The 17069-nt window shown below is 53.4% G+C and overlaps 2 protein-coding genes across 2 annotated transcripts in view; one reads left to right on the top strand and one right to left on the bottom strand.

Annotated features, from left to right (window-relative positions):
• Positions 1 to 17069, bottom strand: part of NEMP1 (nuclear envelope integral membrane protein 1) — a 169854-nt gene that overhangs the window by 104821 nt on the left and 47964 nt on the right. The gene's annotated exons all lie outside the window — the stretch shown is intronic.
• The window catches only part of LRP1 (LDL receptor related protein 1), an 85176-nt gene that overhangs the window by 27945 nt on the left and 40162 nt on the right, over positions 1 to 17069 (top strand). Inside the window, exons 9-21 of the mRNA XM_050747228.1 lie at positions 85 to 274; positions 765 to 908; positions 2390 to 2626; positions 3823 to 4003; positions 4897 to 5119; positions 6288 to 6489; positions 6830 to 6955; positions 9392 to 9532; positions 9671 to 9796; positions 10550 to 10666; positions 11066 to 11146; positions 12769 to 12936; positions 16718 to 16900. Coding sequence (XP_050603185.1) covers positions 85 to 274; positions 765 to 908; positions 2390 to 2626; positions 3823 to 4003; positions 4897 to 5119; positions 6288 to 6489; positions 6830 to 6955; positions 9392 to 9532; positions 9671 to 9796; positions 10550 to 10666; positions 11066 to 11146; positions 12769 to 12936; positions 16718 to 16900 — 2119 coding nt within the window. The remainder of the gene's footprint in view (positions 1 to 84; positions 275 to 764; positions 909 to 2389; positions 2627 to 3822; positions 4004 to 4896; positions 5120 to 6287; positions 6490 to 6829; positions 6956 to 9391; positions 9533 to 9670; positions 9797 to 10549; positions 10667 to 11065; positions 11147 to 12768; positions 12937 to 16717; positions 16901 to 17069) is intronic.

Genomic DNA, 17069 nt, shown 5'->3' on the forward strand with positions numbered 1-17069 from the left:
TCTGGAGGAAGCTGAGGGGATCTCCAGGGCAGAGGGAGGAACCCCTGTCATCTCATGCTGTCCATTCTTGCCTGCCCATCTCAGATCGAGCACCTGTATGGCCTGACCGTGTTTGAGAATTACCTCTATGCCACCAACTCGGACAATGCCAATGCCCAGCAGAAGACGAGTGTGATCCGTGTGAACCGCTTTAATAGCACCGAGTACCAGGTTGTCACCCGGGTGGACAAGGGTGGTGCCCTCCACATCTACCACCAGCGGCGTCAGCCCCGAGGTGAGCAGGGCTCCATGGCCTCTCCAAAGCTGGCTTTACCCCACGACGGCTCTGGGCCCTTGGGATCACAGCCCCTCTATGGGCCCTCCTGTGGGGACCCTGGCTTCCTTCATGTCATGGCTGATTCTCCTAGCCATCCACTCGGGCTACCTGGCCCCCCCAGCTTCCCCTGCCAGCCCCCGTCTACCCACTCAGCCTCTAGATCCCACTCTGTCCCTCCCATTCCCCTTGCCAGTCTGGAGCAGGAGAACCTGGCCATGGACAACCCTGGAACTCTCTCCCCTGACTACTGAAGCCCCCACCCAAGAATCTGAAGCCTGGATTGTTGGGGGGGTCAGAGGATTTCCACCCCTGTGGCTTCCAAATTCTAAAATGGGATAGCAAGCACAAAGACCACAGCAGCAGGGGGTGTGGTCAGATTTAGGAAGCCTTCTCAAGGCCTGGCACAGGGGCTCTGAGGGGTCCTGACAGCTCTTCACCCTGTCCCCAGTGAGGAGCCATGCCTGTGAAAACGACCAGTACGGGAAGCCGGGTGGCTGCTCTGACATCTGCCTACTGGCCAATAGCCACAAGGCGAGGACCTGCCGCTGCCGCTCCGGCTTCAGCCTGGGCAGTGATGGGAAGTCATGCAAGAGTGAGTGACAGGGAAGGGGGTTCGTGCCCGTTGGGAGGCGGCAGGAGGGTATCCTCAGGTGTCCCCCACAGCCTGGCTACCTCTGTCTGGCAGGGAGATGAAGGAAGTGTCTCAGAGTGTACCTGCTAGTGAGGGCAGAGATGGGACTCGAATCCACATTTGAAAAATGTGCTTTTCTCACTCGCCCACTGGACTCTGCAGAAAACTAAACTGATTCATTCAGCAAGTGTCTAGTGAGCAGTGAGCACTCACTACATGTTTGGCACTGTTCTGGTCATCAGGATTAAGCAGTGAACGAGACAGATGTTGTCCATGGCCTCATGGAGCTTACAGTCTAGTTGGGGAAACAAATAAATGTGTAACTTTAGGGGTAATAAGTGGTTATGAAGAAAATGAAACAGAGAATAGTCAGGTGTGGTGGCTCATGCCTATAATTCCAGCACTTTGGGAGGCCGAGGCAGGCAGATCACTTGAGGTGAGGCGTTCCAGACCAGCCTGGCCAACATGGTGAAACCCCGTCTCTACTGAAAATACAAAAATTAGCTGGGTGTGGTGGTGCATGCCTATAATCCCAGCTACTCAGGAGGCTGAGGCAGGAGAATCGCTTGAACCTGGGAGGTGGAGGTTGCAGTGAGCTGAAATGGCACTACCGCACTCCAGCCTGGGTGACAGAGCGAGACTCCATCTCAAAAATTAAAAAATAAATGAATAAATAAAGCAGACAATAAAGTTAATGAGGACAGTGAGGGCCTCTCTGAGGATGTGGCATTTGAGCCAAGCTCTCTGTGAAATGAAGAGGGCAACCATGTAACTCCCTGAGGGAGGAGCATGTCTGGCAGAGGGAATCAACAGTGCAAAGGCCCCGAGGCCAGCGTGAGCGTGGCAAGCCAGAGGGACAGCATGACGGCCAGCAGGGCTGAGTAGTGTGAGGGCAGAGAAGGAGGGAGGGGTTGGATTTTATTATAACTGGGATGGGAAGCTCATGGTGACTTTTGAGAATGGAAGTGACATGATTGGATTCACATTTGTATAAAAGTCACGTAGCTGCTGGGTGGGGGATGGGCAGTAGGGAAGTAGCCAGGAGACTGTTTCAGTGTAGTGGGCAAGAAGTGATGTGGTTTGCACTAGGATGGCAGCAGAGGAAGTGGTAAACAATGATGTAACTCCAACATATTTTGAAGGTATTCCTTTTATACCACTGATTTCATGACTGATCAGTGGGCACTTAGCTGAAAACCTGCTATTCTTCCCTCATTTCCTACCCTTGGAGTGCAGAGGTCAGACCCCGGTGTGTTGCGGCCAAGACCCAGTGTCCTGCATGTTAGCGTGTGTGTGGTCAGTCCATCTGACCCAGAGTCTCACCTCTCCAACGTCTCCTGACCCATCACAGCTAGGGCATTGCAGCCCCTTGGCCGCAGCCCCTGGGTGGGGATGATGGTCGTGTGTGTGGCTGACTGTACCCTGGCTTGTGCCTGCTCTAGAGCCGGAGCACGAGCTGTTCCTCGTGTATGGCAAGGGCCGGCCAGGCATCATCCGGGGCATGGATATGGGGGCCAAGGTCCCGGACGAACACATGATCCCCATTGAAAACCTCATGAACCCCCGAGCCCTGGACTTCCACGCTGAGACCGGCTTCATCTACTTTGCTGACACCACCAGCTACCTCATTGGCCGCCAGAAGATCGATGGCACTGAGCGGGAGACCATCCTGAAGGACGGTACAGGCTCCTAGGGATGTGGCCCATGGGGATGGAAGGGGGCTGGGGCCCAGACATCTGTTTCTCGGTGCCCTCTCAGCAGGATGGTCCCCTGATGACCGGCTGGCTGCACTGGTTGGCATGGAGATGAGGGGATAGACAGATTGACCCCTGTGTGACCCCCTTCTTGGCTGAGCTGAAGAGGCAGGAGGATGGATGGGTTAGGCAGCATGGGCTGTCCTTGCCAGCCCTTGGGAAAACTCAGGGTCTCTCTGCATTGGCTCAGAGCCCTGGAGCTGCACACAGCAGACAGCCAGGAGACAACTGAGGTCTTGAATTGGAGACAGGCCTGCCAGATCAAAACAGGGCACACCCACACGTATGTGCGCACACAGGGTCTGTGCAGCTGACCTTACAGCCGCCAAAAACTGCATGCTATTGTGTCCTGAGAAAATCGTGTTTTGTGAATTGCATCCAGGTCTTCCCTCTTAGCTGCTTGGGCAGGTTCACAGTGCATCGTCTTTTTAATGTCTATGTGAAGGATTCTGAGCTGTACGAGTTCTGCCCCAAATCTGCACTTGGGCCCCAGGATCAGGCCACCTCCTCATCAATCTGGCGGATGCCAGTTATAACCTTTGCCCTGCACCCCATCCACACTGCAGTTCAGAGAAAACCAACAGTCAGCAATCATATCATAAGACTTTGGGGAAATCAAAAGTAACTCATCAGGAAAAGATTGGGGATCCCTATACCAAGGGAACTGCTATTTAAAGGACACTTGGAGTGAAGCCTTTGGCTAAGTGAAAAATCACTTCCTAATTTATTCATTTTGTTAGTTCAGGATTTTTAGGCCTAGGATATGATGTCACACTTGTGCCCAGAGCCACATACCCGTTGTTTCAGCTCTCCACTCAGGCACAGGCCAGATGCCCTCATGCAAGAGCCCACATCAGCCATGTAGTTTACTGTCTGCCACGTGTGGTTTTGAGAGGCTGGCCCCAGTACAAATGGCAGCACACAGGGCCTTCCCCTATTCCTCTTCCAGCCTCCTATTCCTGCCCCCACCCACCTGTCTAGGGCCCCAGAGGGTCTCTGCACCCCTCTCACCCCTCTGTAGCCCAGGCTGCTCAAAGGTACCTGAGTTCGGGAGGGCCAGAGGCAGGCAGCTTTGAACTTCCTTTGAAGCTGTTCATCACTGATCCCTCTTCCCCCAACAGGCATCCACAATGTGGAGGGTGTGGCTGTGGACTGGATGGGGGACAATCTGTACTGGACGGACGATGGGCCCAAAAAGACAATCAGCGTGGCCAGGCTGGAGAAAGCTGCTCAGACCCGCAAGACTTTAATCGAGGGCAAAATGACACACCCCAGGGCTATTGTGGTAGATCCGCTCAATGGGTGAGTCCTCCCAGGCCTTGGGGGTGGGAGGAGCTGGGAGTGTGTGGGCCTCAGAGAACTAGAAGATGAAATGGACAGGGAAGCAGGAGAAGGCAACTGAGGCAGGATACTTTAGCAGGAATGGGAGGCTGCAAGGGGAGAAGGAGTCCCTGTCTTCAGGGAAATAGGAGTGATTCCTTAAACATAGAAGAAATCTGATCCTGTCACTCCTAGCTCAGAGCCTTCCACCAGCTCCCCTTACCCTGAGAATGAGGCCCACGTTCTCATCAGGCTTGCACAGCCCCACAGCGTCTGCCTGGCCCTTGTCTGACCTCATCTGCATCTCACTTCCCACACTTGAAGTTCTGTCCCCACTGCCTGCTGTCTCTTTCTCAAACAAGCACCCCAGCTCCTCCTGCCTCAGGGCTTTTGCTCTTGGAGTTCCTTGGCCTGGAACTCCCAGATATTTGCAGGACTGGCTCCTTCTCTACATCAAGTCTCACTCATGCCACCTCCTCATGGCGGCCTTCTCCATCACTCTCCTCACACTCACCCCCACCTGCAGCCCGGTCACTCTCCACCCCATCACCCTGCTTTATTTCCCTCCTGGCCTTTATTGCTCTCCATGTAACCTTGATTGACCTGTTTCTTGTGGGATAGGAGCTCCATGGGAGCAGGGACCTTGGCTGCCTTGGTCTCCACTGCATCCCTGAATGCCAAAACTGTGCCCAACTTAAAGACACTCAGCGAATATTTGTTGAATGGAGTGAATGAATGAAATGTGTGGTCCAGGGATGAGCAGGACAGGAGACCCCTTTGAGGAGCTCTGGGACAGCACTCATGGATTGGGATCACAGGGGAGGCTGTTGATGGGAGAGTGGGCCCACGTGGTGCTGACCAGTCACTGCCCACAGGTGGATGTACTGGACAGACTGGGAGGAGGACCCCAAGGACAGTCGGCGTGGGCGGCTGGAGAGGGCCTGGATGGATGGCTCACACCGAGACATCTTTGTCACCTCCAAGACAGTGCTTTGGCCCAATGGGCTAAGCCTGGACATCCCAGCTGGGCGCCTCTACTGGGTGGATGCCTTCTACGACCGCATTGAGACGATACTGCTCAATGGCACAGACCGGAAGGTGGGCAGGCATGTGCCTGTGTGCGGGAGTCCGTGTGCATTGCTAGACTATGCTTGTGCATGGTTGAGGTTCTGTGTGAGGATGTGGGTATCTGTGTGTGTCCAGGCCTGTGTGCCTTGTGTATGTTTATCTGTGCGTCTATAGATATGTACATCTGTGTGCTTGCATATCTTATATATTGTGTTATTTGTTTGAGGATTGCCTCCATTTGTGTCTCTTTGTGTCTATTTGTGTTGTCTGTGAAGTTGACTGTCCACGTGCCAGTCTCTGCATACACATCATGTGCGCCTCCTCGTACGTGCATAGATACACAGCATGCCTTGGTGTGTGTCTGCACTCTCTGCAAGTGTGAGTGCCTAGGGGCGGCATATCTCTACACTTGGTCATTTGGGTTGTCACGTGCTTCATGAGTCATGTACATGTTCTAGTATATAAGGCCCTTCATGATACGGCCCCTGACCCCCTCTCTGGTCTCTTTTTCCCCCACTTCCTGCATCCCAACACTCTTTGAACAAGCAGCACTAGGCAGATTGTTCCTCCCAGCACACGTCACAGAGCATCTGCCCTCTGTGCCATTACTCATGCAGTTCATTCCACATGGAATGTTCACCCCAGCTCCTCTTCCCCTGGCAGAGTGCTCAGGGGCCACCTCCTCTAGGATGTCATCTCCAGACCCCTCTTCACACTGAATCACCCGTATGTGCCCTGCATGAGACAGTGGGCAGCTCATGGGCAGAGACCATGTCATTTTCACCTCTTAATACCTACTACAGCTCAGCCCCTAATAGATCCTGGTAAATGTTGAAGAAATGAATAGATGAATACTGACTGTCTACTCATTTGTGTGTGTGTGTGTGTGTGCACGTGTGTGTGCGTGTGTGTATGTTTGGGGACTATGAATGAATGTGAATGAGCCCAGGAGAGGATGGTGAGGATGGTGACCAACCTCACCATCAGCATCCTTGCTGGATCACTCGATCACCTGCTGGCTTCAGGATCTACCATCCTACTGTGTGCAAAGCTATCACCCCCAGGGGCTTCCAGGCTAATGGGGGAAACAAAGCAAACACCATGCTCAGGACATAGACAAATTAATGTACAAAAAGTGATCTCACAGGCCTCCCTCAATTTTCTTCCAAGTCCTGAGTAACATCCTCTCCATCCCTAGATTGTGTATGAAGGTCCTGAGCTGAACCACGCCTTTGGCCTGTGTCACCATGGCAACTACCTCTTCTGGACTGAGTATCGGAGTGGCAGTGTCTACCGCTTGGAACGGGGTGTAGGAGGTGCACCCCCCACTGTGACCCTTCTGCGCAGTGAGCGGCCCCCCATCTTTGAGATCCGAATGTATGATGCCCAGCAGCAGCAAGGTACCCCCTTGGGGCCGGGGGCAGCGTGGGACCTGGAAGGGGTGGTGGGACCTAGGCAGGGATTTGAGACTTCCCTGGGGGTGAAGGCACTTCCCAGGGATCCTAGGCTCTGACTTTTGAGGATCCTGAGAAGAGAACTCCCCCCAACACAATCTGATTCTCTGTTCCCCATTTCCCTTCCTGCCCCATGTCTGTGTCTCCTGTTCTTCAACATGATCTTCTTCCTCTCCATATTTCCTCTTTCTGTCCCCGTATCTTCATGTGTCTCCTCCCCTATCCCTTCTCTGGCCTCTCTTGACCTCCTCCTCCCCTTGCCCTTCTCCACGGCCCCTCCCCACAGTTGGCACCAACAAATGCCGGGTGAACAATGGCGGCTGCAGCAGCCTGTGCTTGGCCACCCCTGGGAGCCGCCAGTGCGCCTGTGCTGAGGACCAGGTGTTGGACGCAGATGGCGTCACTTGTTTGGGTATGAGGGGCCTGACTAGGTGGGAGTGGGAAGCAGACCCCAGCAGGAGGACGCCTCAGAGAGGGGTGGGGAGGCTCCAGGGTCCCAGTCAGAGATTAAGGAGGCAATGAGGGGGCCTGAGGGGGCCAACAGGAATCAAGGGAGGGGGTGAGCAAAGGCTCTGGGGGCTAGGAGGGAGTATAGGGAAGATGGGAGGCTGGGAGGGACTTGCGAGGGGATGGCGATTAGGGGAAACTGAGTGAAGAATGGACAGCTATGGATGGAAGGAGAAAATTATCCTTTACTTCTTTTAAATGTATTTCTCCATTACTCAAGTAAAATAATAATAGTTCCAAATATTGGAAATTACTTTGGGAGGCCAAGGCAGGCGGATCACTTGAGGTCAGGAGTTTAAGACCAGCCTGGTCAACAAGGCAAAACCCCGTCTCTACTAAAAATACAAACATTAGCCAAGCGTGGTGGCAGGCACCTGTGATCCTAGCTACTCGGGAGGCCGAGGCAAGAGAATCACTTGAAGCCAGGAAGCAAAAGTTGCAGTGGGCCGAGATCATGCCACTGCACTCCAGCCTATGCAACAGAGGGAGACTCTATCTCAAAAAAAAAAAAAAAAATTTAAATAAAAAAAATATATAATATATATGTTGGAAATTAGAGAGGAGAAAAAAGCCCAAATCCCACCGGTGAGCAGCACTACATTGTTAGCATTGCGGTAAAGTGAACACCATTCTTTTTTCCTCAGGGGGATTATGTTGTTTTTTACATAACTATAATCATCTCTTTATAAAATGTCTTCTGCCTTTTTTGGTTCAAGTGTCACAGCATTTTCTGTGTTATTATTGCATGATTTTAATAAGCCTTGTTTTTTCTAAAAGTGGGTTGTATTCATTGTAAAACTAAGTAAGTAAGGCCGGGCACAGTGGCTCACACCTGTATGTAATCCCAGCACTTTGGGAGGCCGAGGCAGCCACTGCACATACTGTTCTGTTTCCTGCTTTTGTCACTTGACAGCATGTAATGAGTATGTAAGCAGCATTTTTAATGGCTAAAATACCTTTCATTTGGTAAATATAATGTAATTTACTCAACTGTTTCTCTACTATTGGATGTTTAGGTTGTTTCCAGTTTTTTGATATAATCCCAACCCACATTTGTTGAGCATGGACTACGTGCTCAGCACTGTCATAGACATTTCCCTTGCAGTAATTTGTTTACCCCTAAAAACATCCTGGTGGGAAAGGTGGTTTTATTATCCCCATTTTACAGATGAAAAAACTGAGGCCCAAAGTTAGAGCAGGATTTAAACCCAGGAAGTTTGACCCAGAGCCTGTTTTGTAATCATACCTCTGCTATTTCTCACATCATCATGCCTGCCCATATTCTGGATGGTTTCCTTAGGATAGAATCCCGGAAGTGAAAATGGGTCAGTGCAGCCATAGTGTACAGCTAAGAGGGAGTGGCTGGCGTCAGGAGAGGGCATTGACTGAGGGGGTTAAGGAATGGAGGGGCCAAGGTAATGGGAGGATCATCCACATGGAAGTTGAAATCACCAAGAATTGAACCAGGAGTGATTTTGGAGAAAGTGCTGGTGAGCCAGGAGCTAAAAACCCTTACAGATGACAGGGTGCGGCTTGGGAGCCTTCCAGAAGTAGATGTTTGTGTAGAAACATGATGTAAGGGGAAGAACAGTCCAGGGAACAGCAGTGAGGAGCAAGGAGGACACATACCAGCCTCCAGACCCATGGTCCACGGGATACGGGAGGGGAAATCGCCACCCATGGGGCCATGGGAATTTTAAGAGATTAGAGAGGAGTGAGAGATGAGTCAGACCAGGCAAGCGCACAGCTATGAGGTCTGGAGACCGGACTCACACAGGAGCCTGCACTTGTGGAGGTTACCAAGGCGCAGACAAAGGATGTCGTGATTTAGCTGCTAATGGGCCAAGACAGATAGTGATGGTGAGGTGTACATGCTGGGGACAGGAGGGGTGGAGCCTGTGCGGTTCTGGTGCCTGTCTTCACTCCTGCTGGTGGGGTCGATGAAACTGTGAAAGAAAAAGTCCAGGGACCGGGGCAGGGCCCTGGGGTTCCCGGAGATGACTATCAAGGGGCAGTTCATGGGAGAAGGCAGAGAAGGAGTGGGGAGAGCCTGTTTGGTGGTGACAGAGGTATAGAGGCGATGGGCTCTCTTGGACACCATTTGATTCTCAGATCACACTGAAGTACAGCAAGTATTAAGTAGAGTAAACATCACTATTATTGCTTGGGAAAGAATTGCAGTTTCCATCCAGATAATTTGTTCATGAAGAATTTTGTACTAGAAAAAATTACTTTGTATTATTAAAAAATAGTAAAACAAACAAAAATGGTGCAAAGGGCTTAGCACTTGTCCCACGACTGGGGTCTGACTTTCCCCCTCACGATCCTGTGGTGCCCACAGCGAACCCATCCTACGTGCCTCCACCCCAGTGCCAGCCGGGCGAGTTTGCCTGTGCCAACAGCCGCTGCATCCAGGAGCGCTGGAAGTGTGATGGAGACAACGACTGCCTGGACAACAGTGATGAGGCCCCAGCCCTCTGCCGTGAGTCACCCTCCCTGCCCCACCCTGTTGGATGGCAGACCTGCAGGGCAGCTCAGCTCTGGCAGTGCCTATCCCAGAGTGAGCAGGAAGCTGGGGGCACCCAACCTCTCGCTGACCCCTGACTCATTCCCTCCCCAGATCAGCACACCTGCCCCTCGGACCGATTCAAGTGTGAGAACAACCGGTGCATCCCCAACCGCTGGCTCTGTGACGGGGACAATGACTGTGGGAACAGTGAAGATGAGTCCAATGCCACTTGTTCAGGTGTGGAATGGGGCTCAGACCACACTAGGCACCCCTCAGTCAAGGAGGCAGGGGAGACGAGGGGTCAGGCCTGGGAAAGAAAGAAAAGAACCCAGGGGCCAGGTTTGGTGGCTCATGCCTATAATCTCAGCACTTTAGGAGGCTGAGGTGAGAGGATCACTTGAGCCCAGGAGCTCAAGACCAGCCTGGCCAACATAGTGAGACCTCCCACTCTCTACAAAAATTTTTAAAAATTTGCCAGGCGGGGTGGCGTGTACCTCTAGTCCCAGCTACTTGAGAGGCTGAGGTGGGAGGATCACTTAAGCCTGGGAGGTTGAGGCTGCAGTGAGCCATGGTCATGTCACTGCATTCCAGCCTAGACAAGAGCGAGACCTGTCTCTAAAAGTAAAATAAAATAAAGGAGGAAAGGAATTTAGGGCAGAGAGGATGGAGCCCTGAGCAGGAGGGGGGTCTGCTATCCCCTTCCCAGCCTGGGACACTGAGAGGGCTGAGCTTGCAGGGCATGGAGCACAGCTCTAGACTGCAGAGCAGTAACAAGGCAGGGTAGATCTCCTCCTGGGAGGATACCAGAGACCCCTTGAGAGAAAGAGTAAAGCATCCAGTAAGACCAGAGAGACGGTGTTGAATTCTCTAAGAGAAATGGTTTTGGATCCTTGGAAATAAGGGACACCAAAGGCAGAGAATAACAGGGAAGAAGAGGCAGTGAAGAGAGGGTCGGGACAACGAGTACTCACGCCCATCCCTGCCCCCCAGCCCGCACCTGCCCCCCCAACCAGTTCTCCTGTGCCAGTGGCCGCTGCATCCCCATCTCCTGGACGTGTGATCTGGATGATGACTGTGGGGACCGCTCTGACGAGTCCGCCTCGTGTGGTAAGAGGGATGGGCAGAGGGAGTCAGGCTGGGCCTGGGGAAGGGGCATCCTGAGAGCATGCCACTTGGGGGTGCCCGAGACACCTGCGACTCAGTACTTGGGTGGCCTTGAGCAAGTTAATCTCGGTGGCCTCTGTGAGAGGAGAGCCCCATCATCACAGCATTGTGTCTCAGCAAACTCATGCAGGAAAAGCACGCAGCACAGGTCCTGTGTCTGCTGACTCATGGGGATGAGTGAGTGAGCGGAGTTTCCAGCAGAGGCACTGCTGTGGGGCCTTCCCCACCCTTCCTGACTGGGCTAAGGGCTGCCGGTTATGGGAGGGCCCCTGCACTCACCTGCCCAGTATCGTGGTGCTGTGTAATCTTGAAGGCCCTACTCAGCTACTTTCTTCCTCACAGCCTATCCCACCTGCTTCCCCCTGACTCAGTTTACCTGCAACAATGGCAGATGTATCAACATCAACTGGCGATGCGACAATGGTAAGAGCTTGCTCTCTTCACCTGCCAATTCCTAAGACAGCTAGAGGCTACAGCCAGGCCCTTCAGGGAAGGCAAAGGGCTTTAGAATCCAGCGGGGCCTCCCTCCAGGACACTGAATCCCTGCTGGGTTGCCTGGGAGAAAATAGAAGTCAGAAATGCCAGGAGGGAGTCACAATGGACCAAGGGGAGACCCTAGCCATCACCTTTTAGTGTCGTTCCTACCCCAGGCAGGGCCTGAGCTGCCCACCCTCTAGTAGGGCTCGGGGGCCAGGGAAAGACGAGTGAGATGGGCCAGAGAGGCAGAGTGAGGAGAAACCGGTGCCTGATTCCTTTCTCCCTGCAAACCCCCATCTCCTGGAGTCCTTGGTGCACCCCTCAGGCTCTGGGCTTGCGGCTCGGAAGCCCACCTGGCGGTTAGCCATGGACCAGGTGATGTCAACCTCGAGCCACCGGGGCTATTGTGTGTGTAAATGTGCGGGCAGGTGACCGCCGTGTGTGGTGTCTCAGGGCTCTATTGGGTCTGCGTTGTGTTGTGACGTGCTGCCCCAGTGGTTCCTGTCCCAGCTGATGTGTGAGCAGATGTGTTGGGTCAGTGCCACGTTGCCCCTCACCTTTGCTGTGTCTCGCGTGCCAATGGTTGCCCCGGCGGTTTCTGTGTTTCAGAGAAGGATTGTGGGGACGGCTCTGACGAACAGACCTGTCCTGAGCCTGCCGGTCAGTGCATAGAAGCACATGCACCATCACCCACAGCCCAGCTGGCCCCAGCCCCCTGCAGGTTCTCCAGGCCCCCACTCCAGAGCTGCTAGGATATGAAGAAAAAGCAACAGAGAGGAGGGAGAGCAGAAAACAGGGAGAAAGCAAATAGTGGGCAGGAAAGAAGCAGAGAGGGCAGAGGGAGCCTCTCAGGAAAGGAGATGACAGAGAGGTGGTGACAAGAAGGCCAAGATGTAGGGGGAGGAGAGAGTTAGAGAAGCAAATCCAGTTGGAAAAGAGGCAGGAACATAATCCAAACCGCAGTCTCCACCACATGTCCCATAAGTGTCGAGGGTCAAGTTGAGTAGCCCCCACCCAAGGCCGAGAAAGCAGGAGCTTCCTTCAGTCAGCCTCAGTGAGCTTGGTCCAGAAGTGGCCCCCACCCTTGCCAACCACAGGCAGGGCCCCTGTGAGCCAGGCACCCAGAGCATGGTACTCAGCAGTGCCAGGCTCAGGGCAGGCCTGTAAAGCTCGTCTCACCCCATTAGAGAGACCTTACCTGTACCCCACCTACCTCTCTCCCTCCAAAACTAGAGAAACCCCTGCCTTTTCCCCAAACACAAGCAGACCCCTGTTCCCACACCTGCCAGAAAGGGGGAAGGAATGTTTAATGTTCCCTACACCCAGCCTTTCTGAGCTTCAGTGAGGGGCCCTCCAGGAGCCTTCTCCTCCTCCCCATTCCGACCACGTGGGCCATGGTGCATGCTGCAGTCTATGCAGTTTCTGTGTCTTTTCTGTTTGTTATTTTCCCAGCGGGGGGGTTGGGGTGGGCCGAGGGTGGGTTCTGGGCAGGGGGCCCAAGCTGGGATCACAGAGAAGGCTGCTCCACCAACTCCCTCTTTGCCTGTCCCCTTCTTCCTTCCCCCCAGACAATGACTGTGGGGACAACAGTGACGAAGCCGGCTGCAGCCACTCCTGCTCTAGCACCCAGTTCAAGTGCAACAGCGGGCGCTGCATCCCCGAGCACTGGACCTGCGATGGGGACAATGACTGCGGAGATTATAGTGATGAGACGCATGCCAACTGCACCAACCAGGGTGGGCACCGGGGGCCCGTGGGGCGGGGATGAGATCGAGCCCCCTGCATCAGACACCCAGCCCATCCATCTTTCAGACCCATGGTGCGTCGGCCACCATTTGGGAGCCAGAGGTAGCCTAGGCATGGCTCTTGTCCTTCAGGAGCTCCCGGTCCTGTGGGAGAGGGAGGTTGCCAAAAAATAATTGCCACACACTGTTAATATCATGCGCTTTGCAGTTGGTGGCCTTGGGTTTGAGCTCCAGCTCTGCAGCTTATTATCTGGGTGGCCTTGAGCAAGTTACTTAATCTCCATGGGCCTCTGTGAGTTTTGTCTGCAAAGTGGGGTAATAATAGCACCAACATTACAGCGTTGATGTGGGGGTTTAGTGAGATCATGCACGAAGAGCGCTCAGCACACAGCCTGTGTTTGGTAAATAGTAGCTTGAGAAAAGGATGCTGCAGGCAGGGATGAATGAGCATGAGGAGACAGAGGAGAGAGGGGCTGGCTCCACAAGGCTCCCAGTGCCCTGGCCTCTGGAGCTCAGCCTCAGGGGCGGTGGAGGCCTAGTTTTCTAGAGGGATGGGATGTTTTCCTCTCAAGGGATGCTGGCTTTCTAGCTCTGGCCTATTATTACCATGGAGGAATGTAAACCCAGGGTTGCCTTGACTTCAGGAGAAATCAGATGTGCAGATTTTTATGTGGAAACTACCAAACTTTTAACACTACAGTGTTAGTTTCTCTCATCTCACAGTTCTAGAGGCTTGAAGTCCCAGACCCAACTGTTGGCAGGGTGGGTTCCTTCTGAGGCCGTGTGGGAGATTCTGTCCCAGGCCTCTCCCCAGCCTCTGTGGTTTGCTGGCAATCTTTGCAGCTCCTTGGCTTGTCAAAACTTGACCCGATCTCTGCCTTCGTCTTCACAAGGTGTCCTCCCTGTGGGCATGTCTGTCACTAGATCCCCATTTCCCCTTTCTGTGAGGACACCTGTCATATTGGATTAGGATGCACCCTTATGACCTCATCTTAAGTTGAGCATCTGCAAAGACACTATTTCCAAATAAAGTCATATTCACAGGTATTATGGGGTAGGACTAATATCTTTTTAGGGAATACAATTCAAGCCATACCAACTGGCAGTTAATTTTAGAAGTTTTAAAAGGCTGGGTGCAGGCCAGGCATGGTGGCTCATGCCTATAATCCGAGCACTTTGGGAGGGTGAGGTGGGAGGATCACTTGAGGCCACGGGTTGAAGACCAACCTGGTCAACATAGTGAGACCCCCATCTTGGAAAAAAAAAAAAAAGGTTGGGTGTGGTGACTCACACCTGTAATCCCAGCACTTTGGGAGGCAAGGCAGGAGGATCACTTGTTTCTAGGAGTTTAAGACCAGCCTGGGCAACATAGTGAGACCCCTTTCTCTACAAAAAATAAACAAAATTAGCACTTGCCTGTAGTCCCAGCTACTCAGAAGGCTGAGGTGAGAGGATCACTTGAGCCCAGGAGGTTGAGGCTGCAGTGAGCTGGGTGACAGAATCAGACCTTGTCTCAAAAGAAAAAAAAAGTTTAAAAAAAAACTACAGACCAAACTCTTCCCGCAGGCCTCATCTGACCCATGGACCATCAGATTACAGCCTCTGCCTTACAGAGTTAGGGCACATTCCCACCCTAGTAGGAAAAGACTGTAATCTGATGGTCCATGTCGAGTGCCCACCTTGAGCCCCGCCCTGAGAGGGAGGACAGCTAAGGCTACAGGAAGCTCAGGAGATAGTCTCCAGGGCCATCTCTGTGAAGGGGAGGGTAAGGGGCACAGGTGATATCCCTTGGGGTTCTGAGAAGGGGCCTCTGGAGGCTGCATGGTGTGGTGAGAAGAGCTCCCTGCCCCTCCCAGATAAGCTGGGCAAATTTGGACAAGTTGCTTCCCCTGAGCCTGGGCATCCTCCTGTATGAAATGAGCTGAGGTATGTGAGGCCTGGCGTGGGGGAGCAGGATGTCACTACTGGTAGCAGTTGTTAACTATGGTATGAGCTGGATGATCTGGGACCATTCAGGAGGAGTTGTGTTTAGACTGCAGGTAAATGGACGGAAGGGAGGGTCTTCCAGTGGGGATGGCATGGTCTGGAGAATGCTGTCGTCAAGACTTACAGGGTGAAATTGAGCACTTCTGTAGGGTGACAGTGGTGCCAGGTGGGGCCGTTCAAACCGAGGGAAAGGCTCATGCAGGGACAGTGGAGAATGAGGCTGTCCTCAAAGGGGGCAGATGATGACAGCAGGTGTAAATCAGTAAGAGGCTTGATTTGGGAGGCATGGGAACCTTTGAAGTATTTCCAAGCTGGAAGGTGCTGTGATGTAGGAGATGATTTCGGAACACAGCCCTGGAGGAAGATTAGATTGAAAAGAGGTTCAGGGGCCCCAAGAAAGGAAAATCAGTTCAGAGACTGCTGCTGAAAGTCCCGGCATGAGATGAGAGCATCAGCCAGGTCCAGGGTAGGGAAGGGGGAGGAGCAGGGTGCCTGTGGCAGCATGAGTGTATGAGTGTGAGACTCCACCAGGCAGTGCTCCTGCTCCTCTCCAGGCCTCCTGAGTCAGATCTCAGGACAGCAGCCAGAGTGATCCTGACAACATAAGTCAGATCATGCCCCAGCCCTACCCTCGAGCCTGTACTGGTTCCCTGCACCCTTGGAACGAATGCCAAGCCCCTCTGCATGGCCTGCAGGGCCCCCTCCCCTACCCCTCTGACCTGCATTCCTGCCCTCCCCTCCCCCTGCACTCTACTCCAGCCGTGGTGTTTCCTTTTTTTTTTTTTCTTTTTTTTTGAGATGGAGTCTCACTCTGTTGCCCAGGCTGGAGTGCAGTGGTGCAATCTCAGCTCACTGCAAGCTCCGCCTCCCAGGTTCATGCCATTCTCCTGCCTCAGCCTCCGGAGTAGCTGGGACTACAGGCGCCCGCCACCACGCCCGGCTAATTTTTTGTATTTTTAGTAGAGATGGAGTTTCACTGCATTAGCCAGGATGGTCTCGATCTCCTGACCTCGTGATCCACCTGCCTTGGCCTACCAAAGTGCTGGGATTACAGGCGTAAGCCACTGCGCCCGGCCTGTGTGGCATTTTCTGAAGTGCCAGCATAGTCCTGTCTCGGAGATGAGACTTTGCAGTGGCTGTTCCCTTTGCCTGGAGTGTGCCTCCAGGGATCCTCCGGGCTCACTCGCTCTTCATGCAGGCCTCTGCTCAGATGCCTTCTGCCCAGAGGCCTTCCCTGAGCATCTTACCTGACAGATCACCCCCATCGCTCTCAGCCTTTACCCAGCTTTATCTCCATAGCTTTATCAATACCTGAAATTACAGTCAAGATTTATAGGTTATGTCTTGTCTGTGTTCCCCATTAGAACCTAAGCTCTGTGAGGGTAAGGACTTTGTCTGGTTCAGTACTGGCCCCAGGACAGTGCGTGGCACACAGGAGGCACTCAGTAAACATTTGTGGCATGAATGAATGAAATAGAGGCTAAGGTGGTGGGCATTTGGGCTCAGGCCTTAGCAAATTGCTTCTCCAGTCGACATCTCCTGTGTCAATGTGGGGATTAGATGAGATGATTGTGGGCCCTTGGAGGTGTGATGCCTCCTGACTCTACTACTGAGTTGGTGCTTCCAAGGAGTGTCAGCAAAACTCAGCAGACTCTCCAGGCCTGCCTCTGCTCATAGCCCCAGGCTGGGCATACCGGGGTTGCAGGGCGGGTTGCAGGCCGCAGGGATGAGGAGGGCTGACCTGGGCAACCCCTCCCTCCTGAGGCCCTCTCCTGTCCCTCTGCAGCCACGAGGCCCCCTGGTGGCTGCCACACTGATGAGTTCCAGTGCCGGCTGGATGGACTGTGCATCCCCCTGCGGTGGCGCTGTGATGGGGACACTGACTGCATGGACTCCAGCGACGAGAAGAGCTGTGAGGGAGTGACCCACGTCTGCGACCCCAGTGTCAAGTTTGGCTGCAAGGACTCAGGTGAAGAGGAGCGTTGGAGGGCATCTGGAACAGCACAATGTGGGCAGGAGGAGACCCTGTTGAGAGCAGAGTAGCGGCAAGGGGGATGGCACTGTGCTGTGTGGCGTGGGGCTGGGGACAGTGCAAGGCAAAAGGCAGTCCAGAGGAAGCTTGTGTATCATGGGTGGGG

Source organism: Macaca thibetana, chromosome 11 (genome assembly GCF_024542745.1).
Source record: "Macaca thibetana thibetana isolate TM-01 chromosome 11, ASM2454274v1, whole genome shotgun sequence".
Taxonomy (NCBI): domain Eukaryota; kingdom Metazoa; phylum Chordata; class Mammalia; order Primates; family Cercopithecidae; genus Macaca; species Macaca thibetana.